Source organism: Xenopus tropicalis, chromosome 2, assembly GCF_000004195.4.
Source record: "Xenopus tropicalis strain Nigerian chromosome 2, UCB_Xtro_10.0, whole genome shotgun sequence".
NCBI lineage: Eukaryota > Metazoa > Chordata > Amphibia > Anura > Pipidae > Xenopus > Xenopus tropicalis.
The window spans coordinates 160,083,025-160,110,909 of record NC_030678.2 but is presented as its reverse complement, the minus strand read 5'-3'; the positions used below and the strand labels follow the sequence as shown (position 1 = coordinate 160,110,909).

General features: G+C 39.9%; 1 protein-coding gene across 4 annotated transcripts in view; it reads left to right on the top strand.

Moving 5' to 3' along the window:
* The window catches only part of elmod1 (ELMO/CED-12 domain containing 1), a 52,635-nt gene that overhangs the window by 11,790 nt on the left and 12,960 nt on the right, over positions 1–27,885 (top strand). For 3 of the 4 annotated variants that reach the window (XM_012957258.3, XM_012957252.3, NM_001078847.1), the window contains 7 exon segments: positions 5,818–5,918; positions 16,911–17,056; positions 17,517–17,545; positions 21,210–21,307; positions 23,750–23,879; positions 25,468–25,601; positions 26,148–26,216. In XM_012957258.3, the coding sequence (XP_012812712.1) occupies positions 5,902–5,918; positions 16,911–17,056; positions 17,517–17,545; positions 21,210–21,307; positions 23,750–23,879; positions 25,468–25,601; positions 26,148–26,216 (623 nt within the window). In that variant the 5' untranslated portion in view covers positions 5,818–5,901. 4 annotated transcript variants of the gene reach the window in all.

The window sequence follows — 27,885 nt, the reverse complement described above, 5'->3', positions numbered from 1 at the left end:
GGCCCGGTGTGACCAGTCCCGCCTCCAAGGCCCCGACCACACCACTGTATTTAAGGTACAAATGGGGCCAGGCCTGTCTGCGACAGTTGTATATATACTTACACCTCTGATCTCATAAGTGCTTGAATAGCAATATGGTACATTATTATTTTATTTTTTCAGTAATATCAAGAAAGAAAATAGCCACGCTAGCTTGTTATCACTAGCACGTGACTAGAACAAGCTTTACATGTACCTGCCACCTGTGATTATGTTTCAGTTCTTCATCAGCGCTGTGTGTCTCCCAGGAGTGAACAACCTACATAATTAATGGGTACCCTAGGGTTTCACTCTCAGCTATGCTGCATGTGATGATATTTTTCTAGGCTGCTGTAAAAAAGCCCTGTATAAGAAGCCGTTTGCCGCAAATTCCACAAATAGTGTTTGTCCCAGTTTTACAGTACCAGTGAACCGCATGAAGATTTTAATGCGACAGTAAAGGGTATTTACTAATTTATTATTTTACAACACTGTACATTGCTGTAAATGACCAGTCAACAATACATCTGTTGAACTTAGCAGGTTTTAAAGGAGAAGGAAAGGGTAATAAAGAGTTAATCTCAAGCTGCAGGCATACCTTCAGTTCTCTCAATAGTGCCCTTAAGTCTCCCCATGTTTATCCCATTCAGATGATCAGAAGCCTCATAGGAAAAAAAAAATGCTGAGCTCTGTAAAGAAAGTTCCCATAATGCCTCACTCCTGCACCAAGTCCAGTGTACATGCTCAGTGTTTAAGACTATGAGGAAGCTTCCTGCTGATTGGCTCAGATCCACATTCCTAAGGGGGAGGGAGTGAGTTTTTAGCATTCTTGAGGGAGGGGCGAGCAGGAGAGAGGAGAGAGCTGCGTGTCTCTGGCACAGGAAAACATAGACAACAAATCTTTTGACAGAGGACTCAGTGCAGCGTTTCTGTGAGTGCTTATGGCTGTATTTACATATACCTTTCCTTCTTCTTTAAAATCCTCTTATGGGTTTTTGGTGTTCTCTCTATTTGCTTTGGTGGTCGTTTGCATCCCCTCATTGAAGGTCCTGGGTAGAGGAGTTGCCCTAACAAATACCAACATTTCTTAGAAAAGCTTTTCTTTTAAAGGAAAACTATACCCCTAAAATGAATACTTAACCAACAGATAGTTTATATCATAATAAATAGCCTATTAAAGAATTTTATACACTGTATATGTCATGGAACTCCTCAAACACTTATAATATCTCTATATTTTACAAAACGGGGTATTTTTATATATATATATATATTGAGAGAGAGAGAGAGAGAGAGATCACTACTTTCTTTTATTTGTAACCATTTATATATTACATATTGTTTTTCACGAGAACAAAGTTTGAGTTTATTAAAGGGGATTAAGCCCTGAAAACAGATGGCCCGGGGAACCATTTTAGGTCCCAAGCCACAGGTTTCACAGTGTGAATAGCATCCTTCCGCATGTTTAAGACTGTTAGCTTTAAGAGCGTCTGTATTGGGGCTAAGTTTATATGTTCAGACAGATGAGTCCTGCTCATCTCTCGCCAACCGTCACTCTTGTGGTGCAGTAGGAATCAGGTCCTTGTGTTCATCTTTCTTTGTCACTTCAATTACATCCAGTGAGGAGCACATTCAGTAGAGCAGCATTGGCGTGTAATGTATATAAATAATGTCTTGTCCATGGAGCCAGATGAACAGAAACAAACTGTCCCTGACCATCATATTCTTGTTCCTGTACCATGTGTGTGCAAATGTGATGCCTGGTAACTAGTACTAGTGTTAGTAATACACTTGTTATAGTTACAAGAAGTTATACTTACAAGAATGATCATTAAAGGCTATCTACCAAGGGTAAAATGGGCAAAGGATTCATCATTTATTTATATAGCACCAGCAAGTTATGCAGTGCTGCGATATAGGTTCTTTTACCTGTGTCAGATATTCCAGATCATTCTGCTCTGCTATTGTCTGCCAGGGCATCATTGGCTGCTTCTTGCTTCCTTGTGACATGACAATAAACAAGAAGCACAAAGGAATCAAAGCTATAGTGATGGAGGTAGAGATCTTAACCTTGGTTAAGGTGGGTCCGGGTGCTCATGCTCCAGGCCTTCAGCCGAAGCAGCCAATTTAGGATATCACATGGGGCTAGCCATATTCTTCATTTCCCTGAGAGCCACAGCCATGTGACCTGTTCTCTGATAAACTTCAGTGGCACTTTACTGCTGAGCTGCTGATATCTCCCCCTCCCAGCAGCTGATCAGCAGAACAATGGTAAGGGAGCAAGATAGCAGCTCCCAGTAGGTATCAGAATAGCACTCAATAGTAAGAAATCCAAGTCCTGCTTGGGACTCCTCCAGTTACATGGGAGTAGGAGAAACAATAGGTTAGCTGAAAGCAGTTCTAATGTGTAGCGCTGGCTCCTTCTGAAAGCTCAGACTCAGGCACAATGCACTGAGATGGCGCCAACACACCAATATTACAGCTACAAATACATTTGTTGGTTCAAGAATTTAATAAAAAAAAGTATACCATAAAAATCATGACAGTATCCTTTTAATTAGGAAATCTGTATAGTAACAATTATTTGACATAATTTGTAAAAATGTGGCATACTAAACATTCAGTTCCCCTTTTATATAACAAAACGTGCATGGGTTTTTCTAATCTTCAGGTCATTTTTATTCCGATAAATAATGCCTTTGGCACTGAACAGAAATCACAGTCATTTAGAAGCAATTCACCATATCTGAGTAGGACAGTGTCTGCGTCCGTTGAGAATTTGCATGGAAAATGTTCGTCCTAATCTAAATCTGTCCAGTTAATGTCACAGAGCAGTTGTTATTGCGTGACAGCCCCTTGGGATGGAAATTGGGTCACCTGAGGTAATTGCACAGAAAAAACGTTTTCATCCTGACATTCTGATTGTTAGAGTTTTTGCAATTCTAATTGTTTTATAGCTTTTGCATTTTGCCTAATTTTTCAGGCTGGCCACCAGGGAATCTATAATGGCAATGTATATATGTAAGATACAAATATATGTAACGTGTAGATAATCTGTAAAACAAGTCAATTTGGTGCCAGTACTTTTGTACCACAATCTTAAAGAAATACAATCATTTTCTGCTGCAAACCTGCTCTTTGTAAAAGGAACAGTGCCTGATTTTTTCCACCTATACCTTGTTGTATACCATACCATTTAGTTTGGATTACGCTTCATCATTCTGATTTTCCCTCAGAGTTCTTACCTAGGACTTTTACCTATTAGTAGAGACACTGGTGTACATGATAGCTATAAAGCTAATAGGAATAATCCTTAAAGGAACAGTTCAGTGTAAAAATGAAACTGTGTAAAATAGACAGCGCAGACTAAAAAACATTTGTAATGTTGTTAGTTAGGCAAAAATGTAATCTATAAAGGCTGGATTGGGCAGATGTTTAACATAATAGCCAGAACACTACTTCCTGCTTTTAGCTCTCTAACCTCTTAGTTAGTTAGTTACTTTAGGGGGGCCACATGGGACAGAATCAAATGCAAACTAACTGACAGTTATGTCCCATATGGTCCCCCCTCAAGTCACTGATTGGTTACTGACCGCTAACAGCTTAGAAAACTGTAAAGGAGGAAGCAGAGTTCTGCCCGTTATGTTAGACATCCACTCACTCCAGCCTTTATAGATTACATTTTTGCCTAACTATATTACAAATATTTTTTATTTTGCGCTGTCTATTGTACCCAGTTTCATTTTTACACTGAACTGTTCCGTTAAAGAAAAATGATACCCGCATAAAACATATGTAAAACCCTGCTTCATCTAAATAAACCATTTTCATATACATATACTTTTTTAGTAGTATGTGCCATTGGGTAATCCTGTTGTACCACCTAAAGCCTTGGCAAACATAAACTATTGGCTGCACAAAAATAAATATTATGCACAGCTGGGGTGTCTGTATTCTTGAAACCCCAGAAGAGAAAAAACTTTGCAGATTTGTCTTCTTTATATTTGAAAGGAAATAAGCAGAACCGCAGGGAAGTGCAGCTGGTAAGAATGAATTGGCAGCCCTTGGTCCCAAGAGCAAGTGCAAAACCTTTTACGCTCTACATGTAAGAAAAGATCTAAACATGTTTTCTAATGTGAACTGACTGATTTGATCTAAACTGACTGGTGATTCAGTTATTTCCATTAGTAAAACAGAACATGGAGGAACCAATCAACGTGAAAGGCTCCTAAGTCCACAACCAAAAGTTTATGGCAAAGCAACATGTATTTCTTCACACAATGGGTCATTCTTAAGGTCCCCATACACCTGGGGCCAAACGACCGGATTATGTAGGCGGCAATGGGGCAGTCGGTTCGGGGACCGCATCAACAAGCCGATGCGGTCCCCGATCCGACTGGATTTTCTAACCTGGCCGATCGATATCTGGCCAATTTCAGGCCAGATATCGGTCGGCCAGCCCGCTCGTTTCTGCCCCTACACGGGCAGATAAGCTGCCGAGTCGGTCCAAGGGACCGATAGCAGCTTCTATCGGCCCGTGTATGGGGGCCTTTAGTCTCTAAAACTGAACCTAATGTACTTATCACATCCACCATACTGAGGTCTGAGTGAAACTTAAAGGGGACCTGTCACCCTAAGAAATAATTCCAAATTGTTTTCGGTTTTGTTTTTCAAGTAAAATAAACTTTACTTACAATAGATAAGTTATTTACATTTTGTGTCCTCCAGTCTTGGAATTCACAATCACAGCAGGCAGGCAGGTGCCATTTTGTGGACTCTCTTATTAAGGCAAGTTTTGCATTGTGCCAAAATCTTGTTTATGTGCCAGAATGGGGGACCTTGCCCATGCACCGGTTACACAATTAGATGGTTAAGAGGAAGAGAAAATGTGAGGAGTGCAGTGACATCTAGGAAGTACTGAATAGAAAGTGAAAGTAATTGCCTGCCCCTCCTCTATGCCTGCATAGAGGTGGGGCAAAAGCATGAAGGCATAGAGGTGGGACAGGCAATATAAGATTGACAGCTGGGATTTGTAAATGCCCTTATAATGGGTATGAATGTGTTTATAAAAAAAAAAGGAATTTGGGTTTTATGTTTAATTTGAAAAGGACTTTTATTATACAGGTTTTTATACAGGTCTAGGTGACAGGTCCCTCTTAAATGTATAGTGCTCAGCCGTATTTGCCTTCTATTTCAAAATATTTATATGGACGCTGGTTTCATGAGTCCTTTTTATATTGCTTTAAAATGGAACAAAATTATTTTTTGATGGACTTTGGTGGATTTTTAGAAGACATTAAAATTAAAGAAATGTAAAACAGCAGTCAGTTTCAGAACAAAGAAAAAAGCAAAAACGTTGCTGAAATCTCAGTCATTTTTGGTAACTATGGTAACATTTTTGACACGTAGGAAATGAGAGAGCCTTCGGCCTCCCATAAGGAATATTGTCCAGACTGGCCGTGCATGTACAAGTGGGGATATGGAAAATTCAGAAGAATAATCTTTTTTTCCCAATTAAAAATGTGAAAGTTTATAACTAGGGCCCTATATGTTATTCAAAGAACAAGAAAAATTATTGTGATATATTTTAGTTCAAAGTGGCACACAATTCCCCTTCCCCAACTGCCCAAAACCTATAAAAATGTTGCCTTTGGTTACTCAGTTTCCCCAGGTTGCAGCCTCCATCTTGATAAAGATGCACTTGCTGCCCACCTCACCAGCATGTCACATAGAGATGCAATGTTGAATATACCACAAAATGTATTTTTGGGGAATTTTAAAACTTTATTTCTCTCTCAGCTCTCATTTTAGGTTCTGTTGGGACAAATTTGTTACTGTTACAGTCACTGAATATTCTCTGCTTGGATCATTAACGAACCAAAAATGAAGCACTTCATGCGGTGAGTAACCTACTGTGTGTTCATGGTGTAAAGAGACATTGGACATACCCACTGCCTCAGTGAGAGAATGATCCAGCCCGGGCTTTACAAAGCCACTGAAGGCTATTTATTCTTTGGTATAGCTCTATTATAGGCCTTTACATTCCACTTATCCTGTGATCTGAGAATATTAGCCTTTAACTCTGAGCATGCTATAGTTATTTACTCTGAGCATGTAAGCCCTTTATTCAAAGCTTCTGCCGGGGATGCATATTAAAGGCACAGTACATGGGTGGAATGTAGGTTTTCCTTGGCATGTCCTTTAGGATGTGAGAGGCAGAAGTGTCAAGGAAGTGCAAGGGAACTTTGTGTCTACCAAATGCTATGGGCAGCAAAGAAAAAGACATGAGGTATCAAAGAAAGCAACTTTCTCAGCATTCTTGCCACTCCCCTTACATAATCCATATAATAGTTTGGAGTAGATTGCCTCCAGCATGACGGGAACTAGGGGTAAACAGCAGAGGCACCTAGGGCACAACCCTTTGGGGAAGAGGGAGGGGGGCAGTATAGTTTATTGCAGTTCTGTTGTCTCAATCAAATAAATCAATAACTACTAATGGTTTCTCCTCACCTCTTCTGTGTAAGTTGGGGTAATAATGTATTAGTACCACAGCAGGGAAAACAGTTTGGGTGCCAAAGCTCCTTGGCATGGCTCTGGTCTCCAGGAGTCTAAGATGATAATAGACAGGTAGGAGCAATATAGCATGTTACTAAAGCAGACCCATGTCCCTTTAATTCGATCAGTCTGTATTGGTTTTCTCAGTTCCCCCCCGCTTGACATTTTCAACGCAGAACTTTGATCAATCGGCCTCCTGCCAATTCAGCGCCAGTGCCTAGTTAGAGTCAGGGAGCTATGTTCAGCCTACACAGTGATTTCTCTTTGAGATAAATTATAAATCGCAGGACTTAGTGCCTCAGGCAGACTTCTTTCATGGCTTTCCCAAAATAAGGCAATTAGGAGTAAGGGAAAGCCAATGAATAAGGGGTTTCTTTTTGCTTAGCAATTTGCAGAGTACAAAGATCCAGTCGAGTGGGTTCTGCAGAGCATTAAATGGCTGAGAGAAGAGGGATGCTGCGCATTATGTACAGAAAGGGCTTTGGTCAAATGATTTGTGCATGTTCAATGCCTGCCACTGCCCATATTCCATTATAATTATGATGCCTTTCACTGAAATACAAAGCAGTGCCAGTTACAAATATGCATTAAAAAAATATTACAAAAAATAAGGAGAATGCACTTTGTTAATAAAATAAATAGTCTTATGCTCAGTAACTATCATCTGTATGTGTGTAATAAAGGTTAGTGCTGGAATTTGTGTGTTATAGAGGCCAGTGCCTGCATGTGTGTGTGTTATAGAGGCTAGTGCCTGCATGTGTGTGTGTTATAGAGGCTAGTGCCTGCATGTGTGTGTGTTATAGAGGCTAGTGCCTGCATGTGTGTGTGTTATAGAGGCTAGTGCCTGCATGTGTGTGTGTTATAGAGGCTAGTGCCTGCATGTGTGTGTGTTATAGAGGCTAGTGCCTGCATGTGTGTGTGATATAGGATAGTGCCTGCATGTGTGTGTGTGATATAGGCTAATGCCTGCATGTGTGTGTGTCTGAGATATAGGCCGCATCCAAATGTAAAAACTGTTGGGGAGTCACACAAGCAAGAAAAAAGATATTTGATAATATCAAAGAAGGGCTGTGATAGCCAAAATTTAAAGATGGACACATATTTGGGGCCACTGTGAGCAACATCTATGGAGGCTGTTGTGAACAGCCACTGGTTGGAGATCACTGTTAATTGTGCTATCCAGCGCCCCCAGGAGGCAAAAGATAGATACAGCCACCCTGTGACACTTAATGACCAAGTGGTCAAAAAGCTTTTGTATTAACATTAACATTTATTTATAAAGCGCCAACATATTCCGCAGCGCTGTACAATATGTGGGTTACATACATTGGACATACAGAGTAACATATAAAGCAATCAGTAACCGATACAAGAGGTGAAGAGGGCCCTGCCCAAAAGAGCTTTCAATTTACAAAAGCTTCCTTTTCATTTAGAAAAAATAAATAAAGGTAGATTAAGAAAGAGAATCTATAAGTTATATCCCACTGATAGATCCTAAATTAGTATATGAACAAGCAATTACATATTTAATTGAAATAAACAACCATTTATTGGCTCAAAATTAAACAGAAAATTCAAAAAAACAAACATATCCTAAGGAGAGTGGGTACCATGAGGCACTGGAATGCACCTATCCATTGTTTGGTATAGTATGTTTAATATGTTTTTTGTTTTTTTTTTTAATTTTCTGTTTAATTGTGAGCCAATAAATGGTTGTTTATTTCACTGAAATATGTTATTGCTTTTCATTTAGAAAAGGAAACTATAGACATTTTTTTTGTTGCCTCTTTCCAATTATCCTGCATAAGACAACATGGAGCAGAATATCCTGGGCTAAGTGAATAGTAGGGGCTGTCTGTCTTTAAGCAGCGCTATATTCATGGATACCCCGAGCTTGTGCATTATTCACACATCCTAGATAGGGATCGCCAGCATATCCAAGGTGCTATGGAGCCCTGTACTTACCACCAACCTATAGCAGGTATCAAGGACAAGGCTACCTTGCGCCTGACTAAATGCCAGATTTTTAATCCAGCGCAGAATGTAGAAGCCATTGCCCTGGGCACAGCCGGTAAGCAATGGTAATTACTCTATAACATATTATTGCTCTAATAATGCACCTAAATAATATTACCATCTCTTTCCAATCCAGTAAGAACGATTGCATTATTTATTGTGAGATTCAGATATACCCTAATATAGCAAAATCAGTTTTATGTATTGCTGGCGAGGCTTTTTTGCAGGTGGATAGAAGGGCAGATGCCGTTGAGCACCATGGAGCTCCTACCTTTATGTCCATTAGATAAAGATAGCAGCTCGGAATCCGAGTGGGAGGAAGGGGGCATGAAATGGATGTTGCCATGGAGATGTACCTTGCAGATTTCGGAGGTGAGAGATGGTGTGATACAGCCAAACCCTCCCAAAGCAGCAGCAGCAGCACGAAATTGAGACACAAAGCTGGATATAATAATTCACAGCTGTATTAAATCTGCTCCGATCCCATTAGATGGAAAGCGAAATTCAGTTTGAAATATTTATATGTTGGATATGTGGGATATTGCTACGGCAAATCAAACCACTGGGTGCTAACCAGAAGTACACCAAACAGTGAAAGGGAAAAAGAGTCTTTACTTCATCAGGGACACAATAGCACGGGCATTAACTGTTTCAATCCTCTGGGGACATCCTGACTTCGGTCATCGAAATGTGTCGATGTCTGTGCAATTGTGTACTTGATGGAATAAAGACTCTCCTTTTCATAGGACCATTAGCACTTTCTCTATTTCTTGTTATATATGTATAAAGAGAATATATATATATTTAAGGCCAGGATTTTCCTTGAATTATTTTGCTTTTAAGTCTGTGAAACCCAGAGATCTGTTGTAAGCTTCCAGTGACAGCAAAAATAATGCAGAGCCAGGAGCCTATTGTTAAGAATGCTGTTTATATAGAACAGGGAATATAACCAAGGTGCATTTCTGATTGATTAGACATGCAAGAGCTTGGGGCTGAGATAGGATGTGATTAGTTGTTAAGCCCAGAGGGAAGAGGATGGAAAGGAGGACAATTTTCATTTGGATTTGGGTTGCTGATTCAGGCCTAACCTCGGTATGCCCCCAAGAAGCATCTAGATTCAGGTTTATCTTTTATATATAAGCTGCCCTACTCTTCTGTCAATATCATTCCATTACTCATTTGCCAACAGGGCTAGTGCACAGATTCAGTGATCTCCATCATGGCTAGTGGCAGCCATGCCTGGACTGGCAATCTGTGGATTCTGGCAAATTCCAGAAGGGCTGCTGTGAGATGCCATAGACAAGGGATCCCAAGCCTTTTTTTATTTGTGAGCCACACGCGGATATAAAAATTGTTGGCAAGCCACACAAGCCTCCAAGCTAAATGTACAACTTCTTTGAGACTAATGGGAGCAACATTCAAGAAGTTGGTAAGCAACATGTTTCTCACAAGCCACTGGTTGTGGATCACTGCCATAGACAGTCACTATTTATTGGGCCCATGGGGGTTGTTTGGGCTGTTGAGACACTCACTTATGACGGGTCAGTTCTGCATAAAGGGACACATAAAATCCCCCAGTGTCCCCTATAAAGACAACCCAAGGCAGGTGAGGTAGGAGATAAAGGTATATAAATACTATATATGCAAGGTATAAAGTAGAATATAAAAGTCAAATATACCATCTTATAAAATCACAAGGGCCAGACATGATAATGCTGACTAGTTAAGACCCTACATGCACTTTGCTATTTGCACAGCTGGTACCACAGAGCACACAGACAGTTGTAAAAGGGGTATCATATACTTTTTAGATAAGGTATGTCATCCTCTATAAAAGGCTAAGACCTTCAGGGTCTCATTTGAAGCTGTTAGTGACACATTTCAGTTGCTGTTCTGTGTTGCTGAAAGCTTCCACAAGACTCTGTCTTTGATTAATGAATAAAGCATAATTTATGCTGAGAACTTTGTCTCAGGGTCTTGTTGTATAATAAGGTTCTGGTCGGTTAAAATTACCAACAGGGCCTCTGTGTTCTTTAAATGCCAGGGCATATTTTGAATACTAGTCTGGACCTAGAATATACATGGAGAAGCTTTAGTGGTAATTCATTTTATGTAAATTCTCATCCTTATGGTGCCACTATAAATTAATATATGTAATAAAAAGTGACAGTACAAACCTGAAGTAGCAATAAGATTCCCTGTTCCCAAAAGTATCCCCTTCCTACCCTTCCACCCATGGCAGTCAAATGCTTTATTTTGTCAGACATAGATAAGTGAAATATGAAGGTATGGCTTATGGAGCAGGAATATACATATATATACACCCATATATACATATATGAAATCATTGATACAGAATGTCAGTAGAAGAGTAAAACTGCTGCAAGTGACTTGTGCTTTATAAAGTAGATATTGGTTTATTTTGCTTATACACACGTCTGCTTAAAATATCAACTTTATGGGCAACAAAATGGGCAATCTCCACTTACTCAGCACTTACTGGACCTACTTAACAGGTAAACCACTACATCTATCTTTTGACTGGGCCCTTGTCAGCAAACTACTTCAATTTATCCTACTCACCAAATCAGAAAGAGCTCTAGCTGAACGCTTAGCTGCAGCCGCAAACAAGACACTTACTTATTACACCCAAAACTGCATAAGTCTACTTCTCAGTATTGTACTCATCTATACAGTCATGAAAATTGTTTCAATAAACACATTAAACCAAAAAAAGTGTATTTATAATGGAAAAAGATAGCCACTTGTTCGAAATTTCCCTCACATCTGCTTAGATACATAATCAAGTTGTATTTAACTTTTGCTTGTCCAGCAGGTCTCCGGTTCCAGAGGTTCCAGGTAATTAAGTAGGTTAGCATACCTGTGCTTAATGGTAATCAACTGTAGGCTACGTACAATTAAAATTAATTACTTTAATGATCATTTTTTTCCATAGAGTGCTGACTTCGTGCATTTTTGATGCAAACAACCATAGACCAAGAGAGACAGTACAATAACTTACAGGTAACATTAGGTAGTGAGCTTCTCTCCTGACCCTCACGCTAACACTCTCTGCTCTTCTAAAAAGGATTCTTCCCTCAAAATTTCTAATTTGATCCAAGATGTATTTGCTATACTGACAATCCTTGTTTAACCTATTGAATTGCCTCTCTCTTTACATAGAGTCTGTTAGAGTGAATATGGTAAAAAGTACAGAGCCCTTAGTGCTTTTCTTTAACTAAGTTTGCTCTAGCCCAGTGAAAATAAAGCTACCAATATCCCTGTATATCTCCCTAATGCTCTTAGCTGTCATTCTGTGGGCCTGGAGTAGTGGCTAGGGGGGGCTCAGTGTGAAGAGCAGTTAGAGAGAGATTCAGTGCACTTCTCTGCCTTTTGGCTAAGATCAAGGGGCTGATTTACTAACCCACGAATTCGAATCCGAATTGGAAAAATTCCGATTGGAAAACGAACATTTTGCGACTTTTTCGTATTTTTTGCGATTTTTTCGGCGCCTTTACGACTTTTTGGAAATTATTGCGACTTTTTCGTTACCAATACGATTTGCGCGAAAAAACGTGAGTTTTTCGTAGCCATTCCGAAAGTTGCGATTTTTTCGTAGCGTTAAAACTTGCGCGAAAAGTTGCGCATTTTTCGTAGCGTTAAAACTTAAAAGGCGCAACGTTTTGCGCAAGTTTTAACACTACGAAAAAATCGCAACCTTTTGCGCAAGTTTTAACGCTACGAAAAAATCGCAACTTTCGGAATGGCTCCGAAAAACTCGCGTTTTTCCGCAAAAAATCGTATTGGTAACGAAAAAGTCGCGATAATTTTCCGAAAAAATCGCAAAATACCGATCATTACGAAAAAAACGCAATCGGACGCATTCGGCCCGTTCGTGAGTAAGTAAATGGGCCCCCAAGTGTAGTATCAAAATGAGAAACACTTGGTCCTCTGGCCTTTAGGTTGTCAGGCTTGATGAAAGCGGAGGAGCTGTGTTCCCATAATGAAGAGCTGCTGGCTAATTTTTAGTCGGGGGCTTTGCACATGCTCCTTCTGCCTAATCATGCTTCACTTCCTTTGCCCCAGTTATTAGGCGGGCGGGAGGTATTTTTCTTTTCGCTTTCCAGCCTCCAGCTGGAGCCTTTCCAAGGCAATCAGTGGCATTGCACCCGCACACTTCAGCACACAACACTTTTGTTTGATTTGTGCACCCTGGATGGGTGTCATAGTCTTCCGGGCTTGTCACCAGGCCAAGACTTGGTGGGTCTCACCCTAGCTTCGGCGAAGGTGGATCTGTCCGCACATGCTGTTCATTGGCGAAAGCCTTGGACACATGAGCATCGGAGCCCATGCCTTCGGGTAGGACGATGATTCAATATCATCTTGTTAAGGAGAAGACATTTTGGCTCATCTAGGGCCTCCTAGAAACTAAGGATGGAGGTCAAATAGAGTGGGACTTGAGGGTAAGCACTTATTTGTAGCTCTATATATTCTTGGTACATTGGCTTAGGAGCAGATACAACAGAGCTTTCGTATATTTGCATTCTTGTTATGCTCTAAGGAGGGCTCTAACCAAATTTTCAGCCACCAAAGGAGGACTTGTAAAGTCCAGATAACGCCAGACATGGAAAAATAGAAGGATACCTGTGCTGGTATATATTTATTGTATCTGTCATTACAGATTATAAAACCATCTAAGGAGAAGTCCCCAGTATGGAATTTGTCATTTTTATTCTTGTTTGGTTGGCCATGCTCAGTTGCATTGTGTCAAGCCAGATAGACTTCTAGGTCATGTTGACTTTATGGTTTCTTACAATTGGGTTATTAAAGGGAAATTATATCACCTTAATTTGAGATTTATTTATTTTTGTTACACAAACAAATCTGATTCCAGAGATTGAAATGAAACCCTAATTATCTGCCTATTCTGCAGGTACCAGTTCTTAGCTCCCTTTTTACAGAGTGGTCCAACCCCTCCCAGGCCTTTTTCAATCGTAAAGTGATGAAGTCTGGAAAATTAAATTCCTCTGCTGTACTTGGTGGGTGAAGCTTTTCTGTGGAAAACAGAGGGATTTTAAGTACTGGTTTCGGACCCCTTATCTGGAAACCCATTATCCAGAAAGCTCCGAATTACGGAAAGCCCATGTCCCATAGACTCCATTTTAATCAAATAATTGACGTTTTTTTTGAAAATGGTTTCCTTTTCCTTTTTCTCTATAATGATAAAACAGTACCTGTACTTGATCCCAGCTAAGATATAATTACCCCTTATTGGGGGCAGAACAGCCCTATTGGGTTTATTTAATGGTTAAATGATTCCCTTTTCTCTGTAATAATAAAACAGTATCTGTACTTGATCCCAACTAAGATATAATTACCCCTTATTGGGGGCAGAACAGTCCTATTGGGTTTATTTAATGGTTAAATGATTCCCTTTTCTCTGTAATAATAAAACAGTACCTGTACTTGATCCCAACTAAGATATAATTACCCCTTATTGGGGGCAGAACAGCCCTATTGGGTTTATTTAATGGTTAAATGATTCCCTTTTCTCTGTAATAATAAAACAGTACCTGTACTTGATCCCAACTAAGATAGAATTCATCCTTATTGGAGCCAAAACAATCCTAGTTGATTTAATTACTGTTTAAATAATTTTTTTAGCAAACTTAAGGTAGGAGATATGAATTACAGAAAGACCCCTTATCCGGAAAACCCAAGGTCCCGAGCATTCTGGATAATGGGTCCCACACCTGTACCAGAATCCATCACTTTACAATTGAACAGAGACAGTAACTGTTAAGTCAGTAATTCTTTCACACTTTGGGAAAATAAAGCAAATGTACGTTTGGCTCTTAAAATCTCCTTTTGAATAGTGGCCCTTTAAAACATAAAGCATTGGATCAGAGTACCCTGATCTCCCCAAATAAGTTCTGTGCTTTTGAGATATTTTACACCCTATGTAACATGGCCCTATAGCAGATTTTAGTGGTTGGAGGACACATTAAAACAACCCCATTGAGTCTATAAGGTATGGACCCATAGTGGCTTTTAATACAGCCAGCACGAGGAAGCCATTGGCCAGTGTCTGTAACATGGGTTTGTCCCTTTAAGTTTGAATGTGCCATTATTCCCAAGGAATTTTACAGTAAATCCCACAAACCATTACGTAAGCTAGAGCCTACTTTCTTCTATTTAAGCAATGCAAGATTACAAAAGTAAATATTTTAAGCCAGTTTAATAGAACTTTCACTGTTCTCTTAGAAGCCATTGTTCCAGTTGCTGTACAAGTCCCTGGGAGCCCTTCCTTTTGTAGATTTCAATAAGTGAATTATCTTCTTTTCCTCTCTGAATTCCTACTATTTCTGCATCCTCTCTCCACTTATCAACTCAGCCGGGGGAACACAGAATATAAAAAGCACAGATTAAAACACAGTATTAGCCATGAAACTATGCAGTAACGTGTAGAAAGTGAAAATATGACCTAAGCCAACAGAGTGGCATTATCATTTGCTAATATACATAATTATGGAGAACTGGAAACACTTCTTTGAATGGGAAAAAAAGGATGGGCAAGGGTTGCAATTTCACTGGCCAGGGCACTCTGGGAGTTGCAGTTCTGCTGTAGGTGGTAGTCAGGTATTTAATTATGGTTCTTCAATATATTTTGGGATATACAGTAGATAAGCAATAAATATGGTCTGTTTTATTGCACAGAGCCCAGTTCTTACTGTTTAACTTCAGGTTAGACCTCTTCTTTTAGCTTTTAATTGGAGCTTTTGATTTAAACCCTTGACATATGTAGACAAGTGCGGCCTATGATGATCTCTTGACTTGAACAAGAAGGTCCAACACAAGTTCTCCAGGGTATGGAGTTTAATATTATTGGCCTTATCCCAAATGGTGAATTTGTCTCCCCCCCCCCCACCAGATAATCACCACTGGGAGAAATGTAAGGGTTTTGTTGAATTGGTTCTGCATTATTTAGGTTAACATGGATAGAGAAAGAAACTAATTAGAAGGCTGATTTTAACGTTTTGAGCAGGAGTGACAGTAAATAAGATTCTCCTCCTGATATTCCAGTAGGAATGGTGGTTAAGCCAGTCTTATTGATCTGTTCTGCCATTTTGTCCATGCATTGGCGATGACATATCTAGGGCATGAAATTACAGTGCCATAAAGGCCAGAGAGGTTGCAGTGCAGCACCTCATTAAATACTTCGGTCATTTTAGTTGTTACATAGAACTGCAAACATCACCAGAGCTAATCCTAGATTCATTAGTTGTATTAGATATCGAGGTCACCCAATGTGTGGCTTGTAACATTTATGTGATCTTGGAGCAGATATTCTACTATTGTGAGATGCAGGTGGGTTTCCTTTTTGAATCTAAGCTACAGAATCAGGGTATCCTGGCTGAACACTTACTTGGGGGTCAGAGCCTGAGACAGCTCTATTGGTACCAGTATTAGCTATTACTACAATATCAGATGGAAGAAATAGGGGTACTGGTGCTGTTTCTCTATGGCTCAGCGGCTTCTTAATACTCAAACATGTTAAGTTGGCCATACACGCACCAATAATATCATACAAGACCTAGTTTCGTACGATATTCGGTGTGTGTATAGTAAGTCGGTGAGTCGACCGATATCGCAGGAAGCTGCTGATATCGGTCGACTCGCCGATCGGCCAGGTTAAAAGATTTTGATTGGGCGCCATAGAAGGAGCTTGATCAAAATCTGCCTTCTGGGCTGAATCGGCAGAAGGAGGTAGAAATCCTATTGTTTCTACCTCCTTATCTGCCGTTTCAGCCCTGAAGGTTAGTGGCCGATTGTACGATTTTTCGTGCGACCGATGGTCACACGAAAGATCGGAAATCGCCACGTGTGTGGCCACCATTAATGTAATAAGACCTATATAGTTTGCCCAGGTCTTTTAACCAATAACAACCAGGCTTTTTTTTCCAATAAAGCTGCCTGCTGATTGGTTGTTATGGGTTACTAGACCAGTAGCAAACCTTAACCCTAATTCACCAAGATATTGTAGGTGCAGTTCATGACCGGTGCAATTATTTATAGCAACCAATTATCATAAAGCTTTGAATGGTCTGGGGCAGTATTAGTAAATAACTGCTTTAATGGTTTCCTTGGTTACAGCTCTAGCGCATCCTTCTCATTGACTTTCTGATTCCCTGTCTAAGTTGAATACTAAAGAAATTGCTTAAGTCTTTATATCTTAATGCCATAATTAATATTGTAATATTGGCACAGTTTTGTCATTTTTATAAGGTTTATGATTAGGAAATATTGTATATCTCCTACAGAATGGTGGTTAAGGTGTGGATATACTTCTACTGCATTTGTCTGTGGCGTTTCTTGAAATTTATCTTGCGGAAGCTGACGGGACGCTGCGAGCTGCAGAGAATCTGTTACAAAAATAAGCCCGGTGCTGGCCGAACGCTAAAGATAGGTAAGTGCCACCTTTCTGGGGTATTTGTGTAATGGGCAACATCAATTTGCACACAGTGCACCTGTGTCAGGAACTTATTTTGCACCCTAGAGTGGTGGACCCAAGTGCAAAGTTTTATATACAGGTATGGGACCTTTCCATAATTTAGATCTCTATCTACTAAAAACACTAAATAAACCCAATAGGATTGTTTTTCACACAATAAGACATGTTTTGCACACATACATTGAAACTGCACATCATGTTCCCTATCTACGCCTGAGACTCCCAGCAGCCTTAGCTTTGCTTCACCAAGTTTTTGTGCAAGCTGATTCTAGTGTGTATTTTCCCTCCACACCCCTGCCCTACACTTTCTATAGTCTTAATGTAGAGAATAAGGAGATTTGTTATAACACAGAGACACGTTGATATATCCTGATTATCTCCATCATTTTCATTGACACACAAATTGTTTTTGCAGAATCTTCCCTGAAGTCTTCAAAGAGCAAGGTAAGTGATATTCTGCTTCTGTATTGCAACAGTAACTGCACCTCACTAATGGCTGATTGTGACATTGTCATCTCATTTGCAAATAATGTTATCATCAAGGCAGCGTTTGCAAGTGTATTGTGTTAGTGCATGAATTTGTGCCATCTTCAAAATGGTTGATCTGGTAGCATCACTGCTGTTAGTTTTATTTAGGGAAAATAGTGAAAGGCTGAGAATATATTGAAACAGTTGGGATTTCTGTGCACATAGACCAGAGACTGGCTTGAAATAATTCAGTCTGAGAGAGTCACATGCCAACAATACTACTAAAAACATGTCACCACACACAGTGGCACCTGATCTTTGCACTAAATGGTAAGTTGTACAGAGAGGAACCGTCACATCACAACATAAGGAAGGCACTAGTGGAGCACATCAGGGCAGTCCGGGACTGGCAATCTACAAGCTCTGGCAAATGCCAAAAGAGCTTCTGTAAGATGCCATAGTCACTATTTATTGTGGGGGAGGGTGTTTGGGCCTCTGTGTCTTTAAAATACCTGGACCTATTTTGAATCTGGACCTACACCAGGGGTAGTTGGCATACCCCCTAAACAATGGTTAACAAAACCAAAAATGATTCAAAGGTGACATTTATTAGAAATAACTAAGTCAACAAAGAAAATAATAGAGGCCATATACTAACTGCTGCAGTGTGCAAATTGAGACACAATCGCCATGTTTTTTTTAACCAAAATACAGTTTCCGTTCCATAATCCAGTGGGCAAATGCATCAAAACTGATGCAACTGCTGCTGTGTTTTGACACATCAGAGGCAATGGCGCTGGAAATGTCTTTTAGGTGTCATTTTGGCATTTCATAGGAAAGTGACATGCACCTAATTCTTTAGACACGTTAACAAAGGCCGCAGAAGGGAACCCTGTGGAAGCTGCCATCTGGTTTTGGAGGTGGTGGTAGTTTTAGGGTTCCCCTGCATCAATAGGCACAAGTGGGCCAAATTCGGAACAAGAGGCAGACAGTGGCACAGAGCCCAAATATATAGAAGTGGAAAGAGCGCGGATCGATGCAAGTACAGGTATGGGACCTGTTATCCAGAATGCTCGGGACCTGGGGTTTTCTGGATAAGGGATCTTTCCGTAATTTAAATCTCCATAACTTAAGTCTACTAAAAATCATTTAAATATTGAATAAACCCAATAGGCTTGTTTTACCTCCAATAAGGATTAATTATTTGTTAGTATGCATCAAGTACAAGGTGTTGTTTTATAATTACAGAGAAAAAGGAAATCATTTTTAAAAATTAGAATTATTTGCTTATAATGGAGCCTATGGGAGATGGCCTTTCCATAATTCGGAACTTTCTGGATAACAGGTTTCTGGATAAGGGATCCTATACCTGTACCTATAGTGAATCGAATATTTCATACACTGACTGCAACTGTGCTTGAGGTCATTAATGACCCATAATGCCTTATTGTGGACGTGTTCTCTGTAAACCTGTCCGAAACAGATTAGTGGTACAGTCCACGTGGCACCCTAGAGAACAGCAGGAGCAGGAAAGGGAATGGGGAGGGAGGATCTTTAAGGAATATATAACAAATGCTTTCAGTCTATAGAAGCCTCCCATTCAAACAAACCAGCAGGATCCATGGGATATCATGTGCTAACAACTTCAATCTTCATATGATACATTTATATAGGGAACTTTGTTAGCATTTAGTAATTGTATGGAAACTTTATCCCCCCAAAATGCCTCCCAGTTTTCCCCTTAGCTAATCAGCCTAAATACCAAACAATGCACACTCTGTTGTTTGTTTTTTTGGACCATTTCTTTTTTTACATTTCAACCAGCTTTCCTAAATTATTGCAAGGTTAAAAAAAATAAATTCTAATCTTCTGAATTTACAGCACAGGAAAGAGGATTATCCTCTGGTGACACGGGGAAGTGGCTTAGGAAAGGGAAGCAGCGCGGCTGAGAAAGAACCGACAGCTATAGCTAAAGGGCAGCTCCCTCAGTGTGCGGGGCGCTTTGTGCGGAGGCAGCTCATTTACTGTATACCCTGCACTGCCCCTGGTGGTTGAGTGACTGTAGGTCACATGGAGGCTAATTAAAGGAAAACTATACCCACAAACAAAGTAGATCTCCATAAAAATATATTGCATAAACTAAGGTTAAAGATGCATAAATTAAGGTTAAAGATGTAAAAGGGCAATATTTACTGATATTAATGTTCCAGTTTGGTAAGATTCTTTAATAGGCCACTTAATATGATATACACTATGTGCTGGTTACATATTCATTGTGAGAGTATAGTTTTTCCTTTAAAGTACAGGTTTGGGACTTGTTATCCATAATGCGTGGGTCCCGGGGTTTTGCAGAAATGGGATCCAATAAGGATTAAATATACAGGTATGGGATCCGTTAGTTCCGAATTACGGAAAGGCCATCTCCCATAGACTTCATTATTAGCAAATAATTAAAATTTTTGGAAATTGTTTCCTTTTTCTCTGTAATAATAAAACAGTACCTGTACTTGATCCCAACTTAGATATAATTACCCCTTATTGGGGGCAGAACAGCCCTATTGGGTTTATTTCATGGTTAAATGATTCCCTTTTCTCTGTAATAATAAAACAGTACCTGTACTTGATCCCAACTAAGATATAATTACCCCTTATTGGGGGGCAGAACAATCCTATTGGGTTTATTTCATGGTTAAATGATTCCCTTTTCTCTGTAATAATAAAACAGTACCTGTACTTGATCCCAACTAAGATATAATTACCCCTTATTGGGGGCAGAACAGCCCTATTGGGTTTATTTAATGGTTAAATGATTCCCTTTTCTCTGTAATAATAAAACAGTACCTGTACTTGATCCCAACTAAGATATAATTACCCCTTATTGGGGGCAGAACAGCCCTATTGGGTTTATTTCATGGTTAAATGATTCCCTTTTCTCTGTAATAATAAAACAGTACCTGTACTTGATCCCAACTAAGATATAATTAATCCTTATTGGAGGCAAAACAAGCCTATTGGGTTTAATTCATATTTAAATGATTTTTTAGCAGACTCAAGGTATGGAGATCCAAATTATGGAAAGACCCCTTATCCAGAAAGCCTCAGGTCCCAAGCATTCTGGATAACAGGTCCCATACCTGTATCTTAGTTGGCTTCAAGCACAAGCTGCTGTGTTATTATTACAGAGATTATTATTATACCTCTATGTTAATGGGAATCCCAAGCAGATACACTTTCCTTTAAAAAAAAACAAAAAAAAAACCCTATATATTCACCTATTCACCTTAAAAGTTTTGCTCCGAATAAATCTTTGGATTCTAGCAAATGCCAGAGGGGCTGCTGTAAGATGCCATAGACAGTTACTATTTATTGGGCTGTGTGGGCTGTTTTGGGCCTCTGTGTACTTTAAATGCCAGGGCCTATTTTTATTCCCAGTCTGGGCCTTCCATGCACCATGTTTTATTAACAAGTAAATTTAGTTTTAAAAATGGAGACATGGCATTACTGTTCTACACGTGTAGCTTCTACTGCATTGATCATGGTACAGTTTCTGCTCTGCTCTTCATTGCTTCTGTCATATGTTTCATCATATTGTTCATAGTTTCTATCCTATTGTGCATTGCCTCTTTTGTGTTCCCTATAGCTTCTGCAGAATGCCCCGGCTGCCCATCCTGATGCCATTGAGAAAACTATAGAAGACATTCTGACTTTGAAGAAAGTGAATCTTGACACAAATCCGCAGTGAGCTTCCCCTTATTTCTTTGCATTGTATTGTTAGCCCTAAATGCTGGCACAGTATGGAAGCCCTTTGCCGAGGTTTTCTCTAGGAATGCTAATTGAAAGCTCCGGTATATGGGTAGGATACGTTGTCTCTTCAATGTTATATTAAAGGGATTACAGAGTTCTGTGAAAGTGAGGAAATGATTAGTGTTTTGCATTATTATTCTCCATAAGAAGCATTGATTGTGATTGTGTATTGTGCTGAGAGTTTAATAGCATTAGCCAGTATTTGTCACATTTGCAGCATAAGCACATGGATTTAGTAAAAATGATGTGATAAAATGTAACTATTCCAGCATGCGGAGGAAGGTGAATATTATTCACACCTACTTCTTTTAGCACTGCAATAAAAGCTGTATAGAGATATGTACTGTAAAAGAAATTGTAAGGGAACACAGCACAATGCAAGATACACTACATGAAGCAAGGTAGACTCAGATACACAATATGAAGAAAACTAGGCTTAGATACACAACACATAGCAAGGTAGGCTCAGATACACAATATGAAGAAAACTACGCTTAGATACACAACACATAGCAAGGTAGGCTCAGACACACACCATGAAGAAAACTAGGCTCAGATACACAACATGAAGAAAACTAGGCTCAGATACACAACATATGGCAAGGTATGTTCAGATACACAACATGAAGAAAACTAGGCTCAGATACACAACACATGGCAAGGTAGGCTCAGATGCACAACATGAAGAAAACTAGGCTCAGATACACAACATGAAGAAAACTAGGCTCAGATACACAACATGAAGAAAACTAGGCTCAGATACACAACATGAAGAAAACTAGGCTCAGATACACAACATGAAGAAAACTAGGCTCAGATACACAACACATGGCAAGGTAGGCTCAGATACACAACATGAAGAAAACTAGGCTCAGATACACAACATGAAGAAAACTAGGCTCAGATACACAACATGAAGAAAAACTAGGCTCAGATACACAACATGAAGAAAACTAGGCTCAGATACACAACATGAAGAAAACTAGGCTCAGATACACAACATGAAGAAAACTAGGCTCAGATACACAACATGAAGAAAACTAGGCTCAGATACACAATACAGCAAGGTAGGCTCAGATACACAACATGAAGAAAACTAGGCTCAGATACACAACATGAAGAAAAACTAGGCTCAGATACACAACATGAAGAAAACTAGGCTCAGATACACAATACAGCAAGGTAGGCTCAGATACACAACATGAAGAAAACTAGGCTCAGATACACAACATGAAGAAAACTAGGCTCAGATACACAACACATAGCAAGGTAGGCTCAGATACACAAGATGAAGAAAACTAGGCTCAGATACACAACACATAGCAAGGTAGGCTCAGATACACAAGATGAAGAAAACTAGGCTTAGATACACAACACATAGCAAGGTAGGCTCAGATACACAAGATGAAGAAAACTAGGCTCAGATACACAACACAGCAAGGTAGGCTCAGATACACAACATGAAGAAAACAAGGCTTAGATACACAACACATAGTAAGGTAGGCTCAGATACACAACACATAGCAAGGTAGGCTCAAATACACAACACATAGCAAGGTAGGCTCAGATACACAACATAGCAAAGTAGGCTCAGATACATTACATGAAGCAAGGTAGGCCCAGATATACAACATGAAGAAAACTAGGCTCAGATACATAACACATAGCAAGGTAGGCCCAGATATACAACATGAAGAAAACAAGGCTCAGATACATAACACATAGCAAGGTAGGCTCAGATACACAACATGAAGAAAACAAGCAAGGCAGGCTCAGAGTAGGCTTTGGGAGAGAAAACGGGACATTTGCTCTTATCATTCACCTCATTCACAGACACTTTATTAGAGTGGTATGGGATTTGTTATTGATGGACTTAATGCAACTATGGTCTGTGTCCAGTGACTGCACGGAGAGCTGAGCAGGTAATCAGTCCACAATTAACCCTCTTATCTATAAACCTGAGATATAGGCTGCAGCTGATGAAAGGAGGGGTCTTGTTTATACAGAGCTTGTTATCAAAGTGTAAATAAATTCTCCTTATTATCCTTTTTCTCCTTATCCTTTTGCCTCGAGAGGAAACTTGCCACCGCGTATGCCATCCCACCGGCGATTTACATTTTCGTTATCCGGGGAGATTAGTCGCATGAAACACGGGAGAATTGTCGCGGGCGACTAATCTCCCTGTGTGCCAGAGCCCTAACAGGAGTAGAGTAGGGTAGCCATTAAGGGTAAGAACAAGACAGTGATTCATTAAAGGCATAGGTTACATTTTTAAAAGGTGTGTGTGTATACCTAAACTGCCCCTTTTTAAAGCTAAAATCAGGGGCTTTTGGGGGTAGATATAAGTTATTAATATAATCCTTTCCATGTGACTAGGTTGGCTGTGTCTCTCCAAGCCTGCCTCTTGCAGATCGTTGGCTACAGAAACCTTACAGTGGAAATTGAAAAGCTGCGTCGGGAGGCATTCGATTCAGAGGACCCGCAACATGAAGAAATGCTTTTAAAGGTCAGAAGGTCTAATCATTAAAACTCTTTGCAATCAGGGATCATCCAACACAAAACCTGCAGCTGGATTGGGGTTACTGTACAGTTATATAACCCACATCTTAAGCAATAACTATATAAGAGTTACCATTTACAGCAGTATTTGCCCTAAGTGCTACAGGTCCCCATGGCAGCTCCAGCCGATCCTTAAAGTCACACACCAAAAACTGTTGGGGTAATTTATTAATGCAAATGCAAATCACCCTGTATTTTTTTACTTATAATGTAGCATTTCTTCCATAATTAAAACAAAATTGCAATCACACTCTGCATCGCACTTGTGTTTTAATGCTAATTGTGTGCAAGTTGCTTCTAGCACTTTAATAGGATTGTGTAATAGTAGGCACTAAGTTTGCCCAGGAGCAGTAACCCATAGCAACCAATCAGCAGGTAGCATTTACACCTGGTCACCTGTTTGAAAGCAATCATCTTACTGGTTTCTATAGGTTATTGCTCCTGGGCAAACTTAGTGGCTTTTATTACATACGGGGGTAAGAGGGGGTTGCATCACTTCCAGAGCTCCCATTCATAATAACATAGGAACATAGTAAGTTAGGTTGAAAAAAGACTTACGTCCATCACGTTCAACCATAAAAACAACCATTTGAAACAGCTCAATTCAAGCAACCCACTGTGGGAACCCTTGTTGGTGGGGTTTGCTTGTTCACTATTCAAGAGGTAGGATAGGCTCATTGGCAGCCATATGGAAAGCAGACGTGTGTTAGGACTCAGGTAACTATCCATTTTACAGCAGGAACATTTGTAATCATTTCCTTATCTTAGGTTGATGCCAGACGTGGCGTAGGGCTGATATTTTCGGCAAGCGGAAAAACGGTTGGCGAAAATTCAGCCCTACGCCTGCTACTTGTGCCTGCACCCGAATGAATGGGATACGCTCAGGTGCAGGCACATGTAGCCGATATATGCATGAAAAAGCCAGACTGTATTCTCTCACGTTTTCATGCGTATATCGGCTACATGTGCCTGCACCTGAGCGTATCCCATTCATTCGGGTGCAGGCACAAGTAGCAGGCGTAGGGCTGAATTTTCGCCAACCGTTTTTCCGCTTGCTGAAAATATCAGCCCTACGTCGCGTGTGGCATCAGCCTTAAGCACAAGAGATAACACTGCTAGTTGGATACTTATTTTTTTTCCTCCACATTTCTGTAAATTTTAGTTAAATTAATTAGTTAAATGATGTCTCAGCTATCTAGTTATTGCATTTGAATCTGGAATGTCTACTCATTTAAGTCCCAAGATATTTCCTTTCTGTTACTGCAGTACGTTTCTACTTATTATTGTGGTCACAAACTGTCTGTCTCTTATAATCAAGATCTATAACGTTATGTACATGCATGGAATAGAAATAACAAAATCATCTGCACTGAAGGAGCTGTAAACCAAATGTACTGTTTTATGTAGTTCACTGTTTTCATTTTGGAGAGAAGTAACTTCTCCACGGGATTACAGCAGTGCTTACTAACTCTCCAATGTGCCCTCCATACGAAATGCTATGAGATCCTGCACAAACGTGGGTTTCTGTTTCACAGCTTTGGAAGGCGCTGAAACCCAACGTTCCCCTGGAAGCTCGGATTTCTAAGCAGTGGTGTGAAATTGGTTTCCAAGGCGATGACCCAAAAACAGATTTCCGAGGAATGGGCCTTCTCGGACTGTACAATTTGGTGTAAGTATCAGAGTATGGGGCTGCAACATACAGTACATAGGTGCAGTACAAAAGTGTGCCCGTTGTGTGCCACCATAGAATACCAATCACAACATGTCTGGCTGAGCAAGGCAGTACTTTAAGATACCGTTCATCGTTTATTATCTCACCTTTTCTGATGTAGGGGGTTACTATAACTTTGGCCAACATATGGCTGGGCAAGCTGGGTGCTCATTTACACATCCATACTTGCTATAATCTGCTCCACTGTTGAAGATCGGGGGCCCCCCGATGGTGCAACAACAAAGCCTTGTGGTATAGAATGGTGCTATTGTCACTATGCTGGGAACTGTAACGGAGCCGCACACACATATATATGCAGTCGGGGAGTTTACCCCATTTATTATGACCACCTTGATCAGATTATGATGGAAAAACACTGATACGCAGTTTCATATTACATGAGCTGCACCATTTTCAGTGGGCTGAAGGCATACAGAAACTATGAATTCCATGGTGCGAGAGGTAGGTACTTCTTACCTCACAATATATTATCTTTATTTCCAGATATTTTGCCGAGAAAGATCCAACCTCAGCTCTTCAAATCCTCTCCGACTCCCTTCAACCCAAATCCAGGTAACTGTGAAATTTTACATTTTACTTTGTTTCTCTTTTTTTTCAATGGGGATTCAGATTGGGGCGTCAGCTGAAAAATCTTAAAGGGCAATTCCACCCAAACACAACTTTTTGAAAAGTAAACATAATTTCAAGCAATTTTGCAATATACATTGATTAAACAGTATGCAGCCTTTTCATGATATTTTGCGTCAAAAGTATCAGCTTTTGACGCATGCGTAATTTTTTTAGTATGTGCGTCATTCCTTTGACGCACACATCATAGAAAGCGACGCCCGCATCAAAGGAAGCGATGCAATTCGCCGCACACCCATCCCTAGTTGTTACAATTTAAAACATCAGTGTTTTAGTCCCTCCTTCCCTTCCAAGATTTCAAATGATGCAGAAAGAGAAGAACTGTTTTGCAGCTGGATTTCAGCAGATAAAAATGGTATTTATTCATACTTTTTGAAGGAACAGATTACAGTGATAGGTATATTAGGGGTTTCTATGTTATGTGAGGCTCTTTACCAGATTTTGGTTTGGAAGCCGGAGTCCCCCTTTACAGGTAAAGGAAATAACTGATTATAAACTCATTTTACAAAATTTACAGCAAAATATAAGGATATTCCTTATATGGCAATAAGGCCATTATTGGATAAAAATGCATGTTAGGTAGTCAAGCTGTGTTAGTGTTACTTTTCATATCATACCTTTATACTGTACTTACAGTTTCAATAGCCACTTTACCCTACAATTTTCCTACAGAATTTTGCTTAGTACAGGGGAATCCCAAAGAAATGTAGGCTATAAACAAACAATGGGGGCTGTTATTGCCAGTTACTGGCCAATGTTAGCCAGACTGCCTCTGATATTATCAGCCCATGCCCACAGCGGCTTACCACATTAAGACATTCTGCACATTAAGGTACCAAAAATCCCCTTCCCTTTAAAGGAAAAGGAAAGTCATTTTGGCATTTTACTGCCAATAGATTTGCCACATTAGTGCCACCTAGAACACTGCAGAAACCATTACCATATTTGAGTAAACAGCTTTAGAATCTTTCTCCATTTGCTTAAGATAGCAGCTGCCATTTTAAGCAGCTTCCTTCCTGCAGTCTAGCAGTTATAGCTCAGATCACACGTTCCCAAGGGAGCAGGGAGAGAGTTCTTAGCATTCTGGTGGGAGGGGGAGCAGGAGAGGGGAGAGAGGAGAGAACTGCACAGACTCTGGCCCCGGGAATTAAGGATGTTTCTGAGAGAGTAAGTCAGACACTGGAACTTCATGTTTACAAAAAAATAGACAAGAAATCCTTTGTTTGTTTTGATAGAGGACAGCATTACTGTGAGTGCTTATGGCTTATATACATAGGCCTTTCTGATAAAGCTTACTTAGTTTTTACCTTTTCTTCTCCTTTAAGCAAAGCAGCAATTGTTTGTCCATATATTGCAATATATTCAAGCTGCCCAACTACGTCAAAATCAACCCTGGTCTGGCCAGTCCTACACAAGTAAGTTGCAGGTAAAACTCAGTTCCTGTGTAAAATGTATATTGAAGCAGTAGAATTCTTAATAAATCAGATAAAAGCGAGTGTGGGATTGGCCAGACCAGGGGTGACTGTGACGTAGTTGGCCAGCTTGAATATATTGCAATGTATGGACAAACAATCCCTGTTTTGCTTGAGGGGGG